Source organism: Helianthus annuus, chromosome 17 (assembly GCF_002127325.2).
Source record: "Helianthus annuus cultivar XRQ/B chromosome 17, HanXRQr2.0-SUNRISE, whole genome shotgun sequence".
Taxonomy (NCBI): Eukaryota; Viridiplantae; Streptophyta; class Magnoliopsida; order Asterales; family Asteraceae; genus Helianthus; species Helianthus annuus.
In genome coordinates, this window is record NC_035449.2 from 33,589,062 (window position 1) to 33,606,812 (window position 17,751).

General features: G+C 35.2%; 2 protein-coding genes across 2 annotated transcripts; one reads left to right on the forward strand and one right to left on the reverse strand.

Annotated features, from left to right (window-relative positions):
- Positions 1 to 384: 384 nt before the first annotated feature.
- LOC110923970 lies at positions 385 to 2,565 on the forward strand. The gene is made up of 2 exons (XM_022168021.1): positions 385 to 570; positions 1,810 to 2,565. Exons 1-2 carry the CDS (start codon positions 385 to 387, stop codon positions 2,563 to 2,565), a joined length of 942 nt encoding a protein of 313 aa, XP_022023713.1.
- Positions 2,566 to 10,933: 8,368 nt separating this feature from the next.
- Positions 10,934 to 12,319, reverse strand: LOC110921937 (glutathione S-transferase T3-like). Its single transcript, XM_022166261.2, has 2 exons — positions 11,771 to 12,319; positions 10,934 to 11,686 (listed from the first exon to the last, which is right to left on the reverse strand). The coding sequence occupies exons 1-2, from the start codon at positions 12,138 to 12,140 to the stop codon at positions 11,133 to 11,135; spliced, it is 924 nt and encodes a 307-aa protein (XP_022021953.1). The 5' UTR covers positions 12,141 to 12,319; the 3' UTR covers positions 10,934 to 11,132.
- Between the last annotated feature and the right edge of the window lie 5,432 nt (positions 12,320 to 17,751).

The following is a 17,751-nucleotide window of genomic DNA, read 5'->3' on the forward strand; positions in this document are numbered from 1 at the left end:
AAAAATTGATTTTACACAAGTTCATGCTTAGTAAGTAGTAGTGTTCATCATTTAACCCTTTACATACTTAAACATACTTTATGTCATGTTTCATGGACATGACTAATCCGGGTTAGATGATGACCCGAGTTACTACTAACATAGATCGGCACTAAATAATCACAACACAACAAGTCTTACAAGTTTTACACAACTTCATAGCTTTTATCCAAAACATTTAACACTTTTGTAAACTTTTATCATGTCATCTTGTAAGTTCATGAGTTTTAACCGACAAAGTTCATTTTAACCACTTTAGAATAGATCAAGAGGGTGATTAGGAATACTTACTACTACCACAAGGCTAGGGAAGTTCAAGAGATCAAATGAAGTGGATAAAAGCAAATGAAGAAGGTTCTTCAAGATCTACAAGCTCCACACTTCGTTAGACACCTTCCTGCATCTTATGTAAAGCTTGGGATGGTTGAACAATTGACGAAGATGGTGGTGGTTTGGGTGGTGGCTCACGGCCGTAAAGGGAGAGAGAGGAAGGGAGTGAGTGGTGAAGTGAAGATGGTGGTGAGATCTTGTGTACTTATAATATTTGCAAGATCTTCCAAAATATCTATTGAAATCTTACAAGATCTAGTTAATATCTAAATAAATCAAAGTGGATCCAAGGAGATTATGTAAGATCATACAAGATCATCCAATTTAGGCATGTGGGCCGATTTTAAGTTTAGGGGGGAAGGGGTCTAGTTGTAAATTTTAATCATAAGTTATCTTATAGTACTTTCATGATCTTTCTCCATATCTTTCAAGATCTTTATAAATCTTATAGAATCCAAGAAATATCACATAATATCTAAATAAATCTTGGCAAGATATTAAAGGATTTAGCTAGATCTTACAATATCCTAGAGTATCTTGGTAATAGCTTATGAAATCAAAAGAAATCCAAGCAAGATCATATCAAATCTATATAGATCTTACAATATCCAAATAAATCCAAGAAAGATCATAATAAATCTAATGGGATTTTGTAGGATGTTGGCAAATATTTGGTGGGGCCACCCCATGTGAACCGTCCACAATTAGGATGGGGGGGGGGGTAATGTGTAAATTCCAACTCTAATTTATAAACAAGTTAGTTTACAAGTGTAGTTTTTAGGGACTTGTGTGTTATTATGTTATAAGAGGTGTTATGGTGTTCGGGGACCATAACTAGTTCGGAAACATTAAAACAATGCTTCTAGTACTATTTTTTTATGTTCCGGGTAATGCCCGGTTGTTCGGGTAAATACCGGTTCGTTAAAGTGCTAGTTTACACTTTTTAGTGTCTTTTAAGTACCTTTCTTGTACCCTTTCAATTCCTAACACTTAGGGAAATATTATGGATAATAAAACGACATCTCTGCAAAGTATTCATATGTTTAAATGCTGAATTATTGCTGAATTATATAAATTCTGCACTTAAAGTGCGTTCCGGGTGCTTTTTAGTGCTTATTTTTGCTTTCGCAATGTATCTATATTAACCCTTGTATGTACTCTTGGGTTTTAATGTATTTTTGTTATTGGATCTACACCTAGGCTCCAATTTTATTGTCTGACTGCTTTCTGCAGTTTCGTTGACACAGTGTGTCTTACCGGGGAGTTTACTAATATTTCTGACGCAACGCTCTCGTTTTTGCATAAAGCAATATTTTGTAGTATACAATGTGCATGAATTCACTTGCTTAGCATCTAATCAGTCAATGTTGACATTTAAGCAAATAATTGCAGTCATTAAACAATAATTAAAGTGTACGGAAGTTACCGGTTTTGTGCCAGTTGACACAAGAGAGGTATAAAAGAGCAGTAGTTTCTGACTGGATTGTAGTGACAAACGGGGTATGGAGTATCAGGTCGCATTGGATTAGGCAGCTTGCAACGACTGAGGAACACAATGATTGGGCACAACTGTTTTCGTTGCTGTCCTCAGTCGCTTTGTCTGCTGAAAATGATAGGTGGATTTGGTCTTTGGATCCGAACAGGTCATTTACTGTAAAAGGGTTACGAAGGCGCATGGCTGATAGTGATCATGAGGCAGTTGGGAGGGCGTTTATGTGGAACCAATGGATGCCGATTAAGGTAAATTTTTTGGTATGGAGGCTGAATTTAGATTCACTTCCCACAAGAGTGTCTCTTGGGAAAAGGGGTGTTAATGTACTGTCGTTGAGTTGTGAGCTATGTCAAGATGAGGAGGATTCAACAGACCATGTTTTCGCATCTTGTCGGTTTTCACAAAGGGTTTGGGAAGGGATAGCAAGGTGGTGTAAACTGTCACCATTATTCTTCTTTGGCGTGGAGGATCTGGTACACTACCATGAGCAAACACGTGGGTCAAAAGTATGGAAACAGCTGATATATTCCATCTTTCAGGCGACAATTTGGTGCATCTGGGCGAGTCGTAATAATGCGGTGTTCGATCGGAAGAGGAGTTCGCCGGATAGACTGGTGGAGGAGGTAAAAGTGTTGAGCTTCTTATGGGTAAAACATCGGTCAAAAGCGACGGCTTTAGGGAAAATTGGTGCACGTTTGATGTAAACTGTTTGGGTGTGTAACCTGTAATGTTTGGTGTTTGTAATTTGGTGGGCTTAACTGTTCTTGTTATCCCACTTGTTTTAATAAAATTGTTAGTTGGCCATTCAAATAAATTTTTTTTTTAATGTTATATTTTATTCTCTCAATAAAGTTACTGGTCTATATCTGAACATTACTGCCGCAAACATCAAAATTCAAAAGAGCGTAAAAATCCCCTTATTTCTTGATTTTGAAGATTTGAGGTGGGCAGCTCACTGGTTGAGTGTTCTCCATACATCATTTAGCCATTTATCATCATGAAGTAACTTTTCTTTCCTATGTTTTTTAATTAGACTGGTGGGTATGGTTTGGATAGTCTTTTGGAGACTACCCGCTACGTAGGCGCCACGTCATCACGGGAGGAGGAGCATCCTTTTGGGGACTACCCAAGGGTGTGGGGACTAGCCAAGACTACCCAACCATTAATAATATATTAATATATATATATATATATATATATATATATATATATATATATATATATAAAGGAGGAGAGAGAAGTCAGATGGGGCCCCACCAGTTTGCTCCGTCTCCACCGTCTGAACTCCAACGAAGGTGCCGCCGACGTGCCCGGGGGGCGGTGTGGGACGATCTACCGGGACGGCGCCGATCCGGGGACGACCCCCATACCAGACGGTCTTATTAATCGTTTGCTAATGAAATCTATCAACTATTTTTTATTATTGTATTTAAATATTCATTTTATTTTATATTCATGTAGTGAATGGCAGTCAATCAGTAATATGTGGATAAACACTTTATAAATTTGTTTTATATGAATTAAATTTATTTTATATGAACTTTTTCCATGATCAATCAACAAATTAAATTTAGAGTTAAATTTATTTAATATTTTTATTATGAATTAAATTTTCAAATGTATATTTTGTTTTATATAAACTTTTTTTATCCTATTTTATTTTTATTTTTATTGCGAAATGCAAATATAGAAAGGTATTTTAACAAAAATCTCAAACCAAGTATCACAACTTCATCAAATCCCACTCTGATAAAAATAAAAATAAAAGAAGTCGAGAGGAATTTGAATCATCTGAACAAGAAATTGTTGGTAACTCACCATTGTGTAAACCAATTAATGTTTATTCAACTAATATACGAGAAAAAGTAAGAAGACGGTACATAACGAAACGTCTTTTTTTTCTAATATACCTACTAGAAAATTTGTAAACAGTTCTATTATGATCCCCCGATCAAAAATTTCTGGTTCCGCCACTGACTGGTCATGAGGTCGCGGTGGCGAGACGCCATGGCAGTTGGCGGTGGACTGGTGGTGATAACATCTCATGATGGTGGGTGGTGATGGTGGAGAGATGATGAGGTCATGTGGGATGAGAAGACAAGTGATGTTAAAATCTTTTGAAAAACTTAAAATTTTTAAAAAATACGGTACAAAAGAAGTTAAAGAGATTGATAGAGAGAGAAAGTTAACATGAATGATATCATATATGGGAAAAAAGAATAGTAAACTGATGTAGTTATTTTGAAAAAAGAATAGTAAAAAATATGAGATAAAACAAAGAAAAAGCTCATCTCTTTTATGTTTGTAGCCTTTGAGGTTTTAATTTTAGTCATCCTTTATCACTTCATACAAAAACAAAAGGTGCAGGGAAAACTATCAGTAGATCTGCTATCTTTGAGGATTACATTATGTTTATCATGAATTTGGGTTGGTATATAGGCAACTAGATTATTTGTATATATGGTTTCTTTGAGCCTTAAATTCATGTTTATGCACGCACAATAATGTAACCAAACAATATTATGTCTAATACCCATGGAAAGAATATTGCTATTCTTTGTTATTTACAAATGGAATTAGTATTCTTTATATATTGAATTTTATTCAAATTATTGTGGATCTCTGTGAACTATTTATGTTAGGTACTGTTTTTGCAAATCGAATTGAAGATCACTGATTCTTATCTTATATAACTTTTCATGTTATTTAATGTTGATTCATTGTATATGTTTTGAAATGCAACTTTGGCTACAAGGTTTGGTGTCTGCCTTCTCATACATCTGCTCACGACATCAGCGACACAAGGATTTGATACCCAGACTCACGAAATAATTAAAAAAAACACCACTTTTGGGCCATAAAAGGCACATCAGCTGTTCATATGTTTTGCAACCACTTGTACACCTAAAGTAAGTGTCTTCTGTAACCAAACAATACCAACTAAAGCATCTATATGGCGCTACTAACCCGCACAACATCTTTTTTTGAAATGAGCCGCACAACATCTATTCATATGTTTTGCAACCATTTGCACACGTAAAGCAAGTATTTTTAGTAACAAAACCATACCGCCTCAACTAATTGCATGGTTATTAAAGTTGATACAGATAGCTGCTTAAATGTATGCAAAAACATAGCTGAAAAAAGGCACGGCAACGCGCGCATGGAAAACCATCTAGTATACATACATACGGAAAATAAAGCTACTATAAGACAAAAACAACTATTCATCATCCTTCACCACTAATATGTATAATAATAACTAGGTGATGCCCCGCCTGCGTTGCGGAGCAATGTCCGCATAATTCTCAACCAATTAAAAAAGCAGTACTATAGTTTTGCTAGAAACCTTGACACGATTTTTAGCTGGGGGCAAAGTAAGCTATATTTTTATTTTTACTTGGGGGAAAAATCGAATTTTTTCCGGAGGATAAAATCCTACTTTTTAGCTAGGGGAAAACCATATTTTTATTTTGCACTGGGGGCAAAAACGTAATTTTGAATTTAGGGTGATATCGTAATTTTGAACCGAGGGGAAATTCGTAAATTTTAGCTGGGGGCAAAAGCATAATTTTATTTTGAACTAGGGGCAAATACGTAATTTTACATTGGGAGCAAAACCGTAATTTTAAAGTGGGTATAAAATAATAAACTGGTGTAAAATCGTAATTTTGAGCCGGGGGAACCAAAATTTTATTTTGAACTGGGGAGAAAACGTAATTTTGGCTGAGGGTAAAAACGTAATTTTTTTACCGGGGCGAAATCGTATTTTTTAGCTCCGGGCAAAAGGGTAAATGTATTTTGAAGTTGAGGGAAAACCGTGTTTTTTAACTGGGGGCAAAAACGGAATTTTAAAGTGGATATAAAATAATAAAATGGTTGGTCCAATGGGAATTGCTCGCCGCCCATTTGAACCAATGGTAGAGAAACACTATTACAAGGCAAAAACGTAATTTTAAAGTGTGTATAAAATAATAAACTGGTTGGTCCAATAGGGAAGGAACGGCCGCCCATTTGAACCAATGGCAAGGTGATACTATTCCCTGCCATATGGTTTGTATATGTTGAATATTATTTCTTAAAGTTTGCAGCTAAATTCTTCATATAATTAAGTTAATCGTTGGGACTGCACCCAAATGCATTTGTAGGCCTATCTTCAAGGCCGTTTGGGCCTCCAAGCCCGAACAACAAATGTAAAACCGCTTCACACAGCTATTCGTGTGCAACGTTTAGGGCCATGGTTAACAATAACAACCTTAGGATAAGTGTTACACATGTGTCTTTCAAACCAATCTGGACATGTTCACCAATTTTCTCACATGAGATTCAAGATTATAAGATCATTCAGTGGCGGAACTAGCTCAAAAAGTTAGGGGTATCCTATTTTTTTTTTTAGGCTCAGGGGTATCTTTTATATAACAGAAACGGAGTTGAGAGATATTTTTACACTATGAAAATGGAGTTAAGGGGTAATTTTACACTACGGAAACGGGGTTGAGAGGTAGCCCGTGCTACCCCTATTTGTACTATAAGTCCGCCACTGAGATCATTAATACTCTATTACTCTGTATTATGAGATTCAAGATTATAAGATCGTTAATACTCTATTACTCAGTATTAGAACATCTCCAACAAGAAGTCCGCTACCCGAGTCCATGGTTCGGAGCACCACTCAACGAACCACCCTAGTTGGAGGAGGTGACATGATGCAGTCCGGCGGGGGTTTGGTCCGCTCGAGTAGAATAGTCCGATGGTGGATTGATGGGCTCTCTTAGGTGGGGTATAGGTTAAATATATAAGAAAAAACCCTTTTCTTTATGTTTTTTTAAAGAATTCTTATGTTTTTTTTTTAATAAAAAATTCTTATGTTGAAGAAAACTTAATAAAATTGATAGATAAAATATATAAAACGAGAGGATATTCTGTACAAGACAAAAGTTGTGTACGAAGTGTGGGTGACAAGCTTAGCCTTTGAGATCCCAAGATCAATGGCTGAAAATTAGGCGATGCCATTTTCATAAATATGAAATTAAAACAATTGAAGAAACGTATAGAGAAAGGGTATTCTGGTCCTTTCTCACTTTAACCCCCTTGATTTTCAAATTGCTATAAATTTTTTACACGTTAATATTTAAAAAAAAATACACCGTATTAATTTAATGAGCATTTCATTCTCTTTAATTTGAGATGCCTCCATTAGTTCATCACGTGATTACGTGATTTTGAATATCCATCACATGACTACGTGATTTTGAATACCCATTACGTGATTACATGATTTCATTGTAGTATGTGAAACCACACTAAGTGATTACGTAATTACATAACAATAGTTGACTATGTATTATTATGTGACTACGTTATTTTGAATATCCAGTTCGTGATTACATGATTTTATTATGGTATTTTATGTGAAATCACACTGAGTGATCACGTAACTACATAAAAACAAAAACATGTAATACATAATATTTCATATGAAATATCAAATATTTCAGAACTAATCACGAATTAAGAGTAAATTATATACAAAACATTAGCCAAACCAACCTATAATAACCACATAATGCTGTATATTAGAGATATAATCACGTAATAAAGCATAAACAATCAAGTTCTTATTATTGAGTGGAGTTTTTTCCCATAATGGTGTTGGTGAATAAAATATTTACCAAAATGGTGTTGTTGCAAAAGTATTTACCAAAATAGTGTTTTTGAAGATTTATTTATTCATCACTCCTAAACTCATTGGATAATTCGAATTCTTTGAATAACTATTAATTTAATCATGGTATTATGTCTCTCACCTAACTTATTTTCTTTAAGAATCTTAAAAAAAGCCTATTTTTTTATAAATCAAACTAGTAGATTTTCCGCCCGCGTGTTGCGGCGGTGACCCAATGACTGCAAAACGCGTGTCAGTAACGACAAGCAGATACCGAATATCAAAAAATAAATAAAAAAATCGTGAAAAAGTGGGTACCGGTACCGAATATACCTGGTACGGTACTGGTACGACACCAGTATTTGAGGGTAAAAACCGATGAATACCGGTACCGAGCCGGTACCGAAAATACACCCAGTTTGATAAATTTAATACCGGTACCCGATACCATTCATTCAATTCTATTTTTATTACTATTCATTCCATTGTGTTTTTAATACATAGGTAATTCAGATTTTTTAGTCACTCATTTTGTTGTTAACTTTTTTTAAATCAAGTTTTAATGTCTGAGTTACACGACATTTATTCCCTCTATTAAAATAAGATAAATAAAATTTACAGTTTAAGGTAAATAACAATGTTTTTATTTATTTATTTTTACAATGAAACAGTTAATTAAATTTTTTTTATGAAGTTGATGTGTTAACTATCCCACTAATATTAATGTCGTAACTTGACAAAAAATAATGCAACAAAATCAATATGTTGTGTAGAAGAAAAAACAAACACGAATAATATTATGAGAATGAGTTCAATTGTTTTTTAACAAGTCCTATCAACTAGAGTTTTAATATAATATTCAGTTTTTTTAATTAATTATATAGTTATGAGAGTATAAGTGTGTATAAATAAAGTTAATGAGATCACACGAAGGTTTTTTTTATACAAGTAGGTTTGATTACCAAAAAGCTTTTTTAAGATTTAATAAAAAGAGTAAATTACAAGTTTTGTCCTTTATCTATATACCAAATTTCAGGCGCTGTCCTTTATCTTTAAAATTTATGAGTTTTGTACTTAATGTTTCCAAATGTTACACGTTATGTCCTTTAACCCTAACTCAGTTAATTTTTTCTGTTAAATCAGGTTGCACAAGGGTATTTAAGTCTTTTTACCTATATATTTAAAATATTTAAAGAAAAAAATATAGTTAAATGTAAAAAATCAATATTATAATACATATGCATATATTAACCTCTCTCTCGTCTCTCCCCACCTCTCTCTCATGTTCTCCACCCCAATCCCAACATCAACCACCACTGCCACCATTAGCGCCGAGGCTGATCAAACAAGAGGCCTTCAATGCCGCATCAAAAAAGATTAACAAGAGGCCTTTTCCGGTGAAGTCCAGATCTGTTGCGTCGGAGGCGACAGCGGCAGAGGGTAAGGACGGTGGTTATTGCTGATGTTGTTGAGAGAGAGGAAAGCTTCGCTGTGGAAACCGATCTGAGCGGTTAGGGCTTCATGTTTGTACCGTAATCTGGCTTATTAGTTGCATTCCTAGGTTTTTAATGTCTGTGAATGTTTAGTTATTGTTCTTTTAGATCTGTTATCGAGATCTAATTTGAATCGGAGTTTTTGAATTTCTTCTTGTACCGGACCATCGTTTCTAGAGTATGGGATTCTGTATATATATATTATTACATATCATATTCACCTGAATTCTTATTTTCGTCTCTATATTTATGCACAACTCTCGAATAATATGTTTTAAAACAATCTCAGTTATATAATAGATAAGGAAAATCATGGATGGTTTTAATTGAGCGAGTTAACTTCAGCTTGACTCGATTTTAATGTTTCTTTAAGGTCGTTTTTCCGGGTTAAAACAGATCCGGTGTGACAGTGGTGGTGTGGGGGTGGTGCGGTGGTGTTGCTGGTGTGGGAGTGGATGGTGGGAGGTGGGAGGTGGTGGTGCTGGCGGCGGCAGATTGTGGTGAGGGTGGGAGTTCTTCGCAGTGAGAGAGAGCAGAGAGGAGTGTGTTTATATATAATGTAATTCATTTTCCTAATTATTAAAAACATTAAAATGGTTTATTTTAATAAATAAATAAAAAGCCCAATTTACCCTTCATTTAACATAAATAATTAACTGAGTTAGGCTTAAAGGACATAACGTGTCGCATTTGGAAACATTAAGTACAAAACTCATCAATTTTAAAGACAAAGGACACCGCCTGAAATTTGGTATATAGATAAAGGACAAAACTTGTAATTTACTCTAATAAAAATAAGTTAAGTAAAAAGACACAATACCATGATTAAATTATAAGTATTCAAATTATTAGAATTATTCAATGAGATTAGTAATGAGAAACAAAAGAATCTATTAAAAACACTATTTTGGTAAATACTTTTCCACCAATACCATTTTGGTAAATAGTTTACCCACCAACACCATTATGAGAAAAAACTCTTGTTGAGTGTGTAATCATGTAATAAACATAATTGTAATAACATCAGTTATAACAAATCATATTGAACGTGTGATTGAGTAAGGGATTTATATTGAATGTGTATTCACGTAATGGTTTATGTTGAATGTGTAATCACGTAACGACAATTCAAAATCACGTAGTCATATGCTGGGTATTCAAAATCATGTAATCACGTAACGGACTAATGGATATTCAAAATCCTGTAAACTATAGCAATAGACTGCTAGAATCAAAGAGAATGAAATGCCCATTAATATGGTGTAATTTTTTTTTAAAAAAAATATTAACGTATGAAAAAGTTAGAGCCGTTAAAAACCAAAAAGGGAAGTTGTTCACTTGGGAAATGTCGAAATTACCCTTCATGCCAATGACACTTGTCCTCGTGTTCTTCTCATGTACGCTTCGTACAGGAAAGTTGCCTTGTACATGATCCAACTACATAAAACAAATTATATAAAATAGCATAAACCTAATTAAACTATTAAACAAACCTAAATTGTTAACATACACACACCTAGTTTTAATATTACACAAACCTAGAATTAACTCTTCCAGATACATCATTTCTTCCTCTTAGACTAGTGGGTATGGTTCGGCTCATCCCCACGGGGATGAGCCTCCACGTAGACGGCCCGTGGAGGATGAGCCAAATGAGGGATGGAGGGGGATGGAGGATGGGGCCCCACCTCATTATTTTATAATTTTCTATTGTTTAATTTAATAACCAAGATAATAAAAACTTTATAAAATTTAAAAAACACCACATCAAACAACATAAATAATTTCATTCCATAAAAAAAATTACATTCCCTAAAAAAAAAGAAACCAAAAATAAAAAAAATTACATTTCCTAAAAAATAAAAAAGAAACCGAAAATAAAAAATAAAAAAATTTACGTTTCCTAAAACCTACGACGTCCATTTTTTTTCACCTCTTCCTTCATCCTCCGATAAACCTCACGTTCATCCTCCGGAACCGAGTCGAGATCCAACCGCATAATCCTAAAATCTTCCGCTCGAGCATAGTCGGACGACACGGTTTTCTTGTGACTATACTTTTCGGTCGCGAACTCTTTGAACGAACGGAATTCGTTTATCAAGTCGTCCATTTTTTACGATGCCTTCTCGCCTCTACCTCCACTCGAGCCGCCACCTCCACTCGAGCCGGACACTTTTCGCTTTCCGGCCGCTTCTTTTTTTGCTTTGTCCCTCCCGGTGGGACGTTCCGACTCGTGAATGGGCAACGCATCCTCGTCATCTTCCGGGTCGTCGTTTATGTCAATTTGACATCGAGCGGTGGAGCCTCCCGCACTATAGCTTCCGGACTCGGAAGTTTTAGTGCGTTTGGCCGTTGCGACCTCATTTGGAACCGGCTTCCATTTTTGTTCTTTCCTTACAACGTTCCATGCTCGGAAGTGCGGGAAAGGCGTTGGATTTTGGGAGTCCCACTTGGCGATAGCAAGGTTAAGAATATCTTGCTCGTTACTCCCGCTTGGAGGATTAAGGTAAATTTGGTTATAAATCGCGTTAAAGTTGTTGATGACTTTGCTCATTTTACGCCACTTGCCCGAGACGGATTCGACATCACGAGCCTCCCCATGCTCCATAATCGCGTTAAACCTATCCGTTGCCTTCTTCCAAAAACTACTACCCGTTTGGTTGTTTCCTAAAATTTAAAAAATAGTGCATTAGTAAAAAAAATTAAATTTTATAAAAAAAATAGAAACCGAAAATAAAAAAAAAATTATACCGACTATCGGGCAATTAGAGGCCTTAGTATACGCCATAGCTAGCGCCTCCTCTTCTACTTTCGTCCATTGCCTCCCCTTTGCTCTCGGTTTTTGCGCGGTTTCGGGTTCAACCATCTTTCCCTTCCCCTTCTTTTTTTTGCGCGTGAGCTCTTGCGGTGGTGATTCGGGGACGACTTCTTCATCATCATCTTCAACTTGAACCGGGGGTTGCGATTGGGATTGGAGTTGTTCAAACGTGTTGCGTTGCATGATTTGTTGGAGCGCTTGATATTGTTGAACTTGTTGTAGTTGAAACATTTGTGAGAAGGCGTTGGGTGTTTGTTGGAAACCCGAAAACGGAAATTGCGAAGCCCCCCACGAAGGATCCATAGTCGGAGTGTAAGCGGGACTAGAAAAAAAAATTAGGTTGGTTCGGATTGGGATTATTCGGGTTGGGGTTGTTTGGGTTGGGGTTGTTTGGGTTGAATGGATTCATGTTTGGGAGAGAATGGTGTAAAAAATATAGAGTATTTTTATAAAAAAGGATGAGAAATGGAGAAGAATGGGAGTAGAATGAGAGAAATTGGTATAAAAATGGATTGGGATTATGGTATTTATTTAAAAGGAAATTGATTTTTTTTATTAATATAGCCGTTTAATAACGGTCAAATTTTTGAATGGAGGGTCGGCCCACCCGGCTATGGGTGGCCGATTGTGATGGAAGCCGGGCCAGGGGGCGGTGTGGGGGTCCGGCGCCGGGCCAAACCGGGCCAAGCCGGCCCCCATACCTTCTAGTCTTACAACGCTGTTAAGGGTGCTGAAGAACACCGACCTCCTTAAACATCCTTGAACAAGGATAATGCCTTAGATTGGCTATGTGAAAGGTCACACAACATTAGTGTAAGTGCGAAAAACCGTCTTAGAATAATAAATAAAAAAAATAATTTATTTTTTTTTATTATAAAGTATTTAAACTTTAATAAATAATTAATATTTATATAATTCATAAATAGAATATATAAATTATAAATAGTTTAAATAAAAGGAAAATTATGTGATGAGGTGGATAATGAGACGATGATTTGGAATGGTTTATTATTGTGGGAAAAAAGTAAAGTTTTAAATGTGTGGCATGCAGGCTAGATTTTGAACTTTAAAGATATATACGCTCGCCGATTATTTTCTATTTATTTATCATATTTTCTTTCAAAATACTGTCATTTTTTACTCGCACTCGTTTATTTATCAAAGAACTCATTTTTATAAATTTTATTTAAAACACTAATTTCTCTAATTGATAAGTTATTTAAAATATATAATATTTTTATTTTTATTTTTATTTTAAACTGTTCTCACTATTTTTTTTTTCAAATTTTATAAAGTATCGATTTTCACACTGGTTCGTCATTAAGGTTTCTCATAATATAGTTGTTTATAATATGATGCTTCATGCTACTTTAACTAGTCCGTTACGAAGGTTTCTTAATGTATAATTTTTTATGATATGATGTTTCATACTAGTTTACCGTGGTTAGTTATGAAGGTTTCATTGTATAATTGTTTACTATGGGATGTTTCAAGCTACTTTACCGTGGCCCGTTATAAAGGTTTCTCAGTGTACAATTGCTTATAATTTTATGTTGAGTGAACTGTCAAAATGGTTTCTGAGGTTTGGTCGGTTTTGCCACTTTAATCCAAAACTCAAACTTTTTGAATCTGGGTCATTGTGGTTTCACTTTTATTGCCATTTTCATCCAAAAGCAAAATCTGGTCAGATTTTTCAGTTAACATCCAACTTTTTTGTCTTTTTCCTCCGTTTTAATGAAGGGCAAAATTGTCAGATTTTTTAATTTGTTATAATAAAATATTAAAAGACCATTTTGCCCTTCATTAAAAGGGAGAAAAAAGACAAAAAAAAACTGGATCTTAACTGAAAAATCTGACCAGATTTTGATTTTCGATGACAATGGCAACAAAATTGAAACCACAGGAACCCAGATTCTTTGAGTTTTGGACTAAAGTGGCAAAAGCGACCAAACCTCAGGAACCATTTTGGCAATTTACTCTTTTATGTTTCATGATAGTTTACCATGTCTCATGGTGCCTTGTTTAAATTTTGTCTTAGTGTTTTTGACATGACACTTTGACGTATTATAGATTTTATGAGCTCATATAGTCTAATCACCTTCCCAAACACCTTGATCTACTACTGCACGAATAGCATTTGCTGATGCGGTTTGAGCAGTAAATGGCGTCCCTCTTCTTGTACCTTGGAAGCCACAAGTACCGGCAGAGGACCAAGAAACCACTCGCCCTGGTACATCTGTAACAGTCACAATGGTATTATTGAAACTTGCTTGAATATGAATAATCCCCTTTGGTATTTTACGTATACTCTTACACGAACTAATACGTCCACGTGAACCCTTTTTCGGTATAGCTTTTGCCATATTTTATCATCTCATAAATTTGAGTCAGAAATATATGGATATATCCATTTCATGTCAAAAATGATCCCCCTTCTTATTTGTATATTGTGTCTTTAACGAGTCTTATTATCCTTGTCTTTGTTTATGTCTTGGGTTGGAACAAATTGCTATAATTCGTCCCTGATGACGGATTAGTCGACATTTTTCAAAAATTTTACGAACAGAAGCTCTTATATTCATATTTGCCACTCCTTACTTTAATTTTGAATCCATTTCTTGGAAGAAAATAAATTTATTGTAATTTTCGATATTGAGTCGTATTCCTGCGAAAGAAAAAGAAATAGTGAAGTTGAAAAAAACCTAATCTTTCGAATCTTTGTTGCGGAGTCGATAAATTATACGACCTCTGGTTGAATCATAACGACTTACTTCAATTTTGACTCTATCGCCAAGCAATATTCGTTCGTATCAAACTACGTCGCATCTTTCCTGAAACATAACCTAGATTCATATAACGAACCCGGAACATGCCATTGGGAAGCGATATAGTAATTAAACCTTCATGAATCCATTTTGTTCTTTCATTCTAGGTAAAACCTTCTTGAAGTATCAACTAGTGGATGAAGAACCCTATTAGACAACCCACTCCTTCTCTTTTCTTTTTCACAAAAAAGAAGTTTCCTATTCAATTCGGATATTAGAAAGATTACCATATATAACACAAAATTTCTCCGCCTATTCTTTGTAGTCGAGCCTATCGGTATGTCATTATATTCCGCGAGGTAGAAAGAAATACAACTCCCATCCCGCCTAGAATTCTAGGAATTCTTTGATAGTTAGAATAGATTCGTAGACCCGGCAGACTGGTCGGTTTTAAATTTAAAAGATTTCGATAACTCCTTTTCCTATTCCTTCTATGTCGTAGGGTTTAAATCAAAAAATCTTTGTTGTTTTCTCGATGTTTTCTCACGTTTTCGATAAAACCCTCTCGTAACCTCCACCATCGGATTAGGCATAAATCTAAGCTACTTAAACTCACAAAAATTATAAAAGCTTCAACTGAATCGACTTTTTCATTACACAACTAGGTCAAATATATACACATAGCAATGAACATAAAATCAAGGAATAATCTCTATAAGCTAAGGTTAAGGTAACTGTATATTCAGTCTATAACTAGAGGCTAAAGTCAAGGAAGAAAATCCAATAATTAACCACAATTCAAATTTCAAATGTGGTGATTGTGTTTGGGGGGGGGGGATCTCTGGTAGAGGTTTAATATGCCCCCACAAGATGGATGATTGTGAGAGAAGACCAATCTTTGAAAGAAGGTGAATAAATCTTTGTTTGAGCAGTGGTTTAGTCAAGGCGTCTGTAAGCTGATCATCTACTGAAATATGAGTGACACGGTTAGAACCATCGTGAACTTTCTCTCGTACAAAATGAAAATCAAGAGCGAGATGCTCCATTCTAGAGTGGAAAACAGGATTAGCGGAGTAATGCATGCGCTTAAGTTATCGCAATAAATGGTTGGTGTTACATTTGAGTGATATCCAAGTTCAGATAGAAGAGATGTTAGCCATTGAACTTCGGTTATTATAGATGCAACAACCCGAAACTCTGCTTCTGTTGAAGAACGCGCAAGAGTAGCTTATCTTTTGGAGCTCCATGAGACCGAATTAGAACCAAGGTATGTAATGAAACATGTTGTACTTCGATAAGTGTTCATGTCGCAAGGGTCACACCCCGAGACCTGTTTTTGGCGGGTGTTACAACCAGCGCAATCGGCGTCGATGAAGGCATGAAGATTTAATAGGGAGGAGCGTTGTATAAGTAATCTGTGAGTCATGGTGGTAAGTATCTAAGTAACCTTTTAAGAGCAGCCCAGTGAAAATTAGTTGGACAGTGCATAAACTGTGAAAGTTTATTTACGGTAAATGCGACATTAGGACGAGTTAAAGATATATATTGTAGGGCTCCAACAAAAGCTCTATATTCAGTTGGAGATAACAGGGGTTTGCCATCAGTTTTGGTGAGGGACACTGAGGTTGACATTGGGGTGAAAGCTGGGTTACAGTTGCTCATGTTAGCTCTATTAAGGATATCGAGTATGTATTTTGTTTGAGACAGAAAATGCCTTTAATTGGAGGTAATACCTCGACACTAAGTTAGGAAAGTTAGCCTAGATCTTTGAGAGAGAAACTGGTCCAGTGGTGATGATATCATCAACATAGACGAGAATGTAGATGGGAGCAGGGGCGGACCTACCCACACTTGTGGGTGGGCGGCCGTACCCTTTGAAAAAATATTTTTTAGTGTTAATTTTTTGGTAAAATCTCGACCGCACCCCTTGGAATTTTGCAATCACACCCCTTATCCTTTAACCATCATGATAAAGAAGATATGAAGCAAAAGAAATAAAAAAGGTCACCTGAAAAAAAAAGTTGCAGGGAAGGATCGGAGAAGAAGGTGTGGAGAAGAAAGTGACTTTAGTCTTTAGGGGTATTTATGTAAATAGAAGTTTTTGTAGTGTGGAATATACAGAATACAGTAAAGTTGTCTTAAATTATCGGTGGAGCCATTAAGGGGCTGCCACACGGGAGCAAGTCTTTTTCTTTTTATTTCTTATTTCACAAATAGCTATTCTCCTTTTCATTAGGTCACTTTCACAAATAACCTACTATTTCTACACCTTCAAAAAATATCAAAAAAATATTTTTTAGTCTTTATGTATACGAGCCGTATAACATTATACGACCCGTATAAAATGTTATACGACTTATATAATGTTATACGGCTCAAACCTTATATAATGTTATACGACCCATATAGAATGATATACGACCTAATATTTTTTCAATTTATATGAGCCGTATAACATTATACGACCAAATATTTTTCATGTCAGATTATTCTATACGGGTTATAGAGGGTGTGAAAATAAGATTTTGAGGTGGGACTTTATTAACACCCTAATTTAATTAGGCAGTTAGTTTTCACATACCCATCCCTTCTATCTCTCACTCTATATATATCTATATATATATATATATATATATATAGGACAAAGATCCGTTAGGAACCATCCTTTATTGCGAGAACCGCGAGAAACAGTGTGAACACAAACAGTAATACCTAAAAAAATCTAAAAAACACCCAAAAATTTTATTTTTTATTTTTTTACTATTTTTTATATAAAAATCGCTACTTTTAGTATCCAAAAAAAAAAAAAAAAAATTTTAAAATTTTTTTTTTTTAAAAAAAAAAATTTTTTTTTTGGCTACTAAAAGTAGCGATTTGAACATAAAAAATAGTAAAAAAATAAAAAAAATTTAGATTTTTTTTTTATTTTTTTTTATTTTTTTAGATTTTTTAGGTTTTTTAGGTTTTTTGGGGGGTTTAGTTTTTAGCATTTTAGCTTGGGGGGGGGGGGTGGGGGGGTTTAGGTTTTTGGGGGTGGGGGAGGGGGGTTTAGGTTTTGGGGGGGTGGGTGGGGGGGGGTGGGTGGGGGGGGGGGAGGTTAGGTTTTTTTTAGGTTTTTTGAGGGTTTTAGTTTTTAGCATTTAGCTTTG

Excerpts from the sequence above, each read along its gene's own strand:
- LOC110923970 (XM_022168021.1), top strand. The coding sequence starts at position 385 with ATGAAGAAGGTTCTTCAAGATCTACAAGCTCCACACTTCGTTAGACAC. Across the intron at positions 571-1,809 it reads AGATGGTGGTGAGATCTTGT|TTGACACAAGAGAGGTATAA; the intron begins GTACTTATAATA and ends GTTTTGTGCCAG.
- LOC110921937 (XM_022166261.2), bottom strand. The coding sequence starts at position 12,140 with ATGGATCCTTCGTGGGGGGCTTCGCAATTTCCGTTTTCGGGTTTCCAA. Across the intron at positions 11,687-11,770 it reads CTCTAATTGCCCGATAGTCG|GAAACAACCAAACGGGTAGT; the intron begins GTATAATTTTTT and ends TTTAAATTTTAG.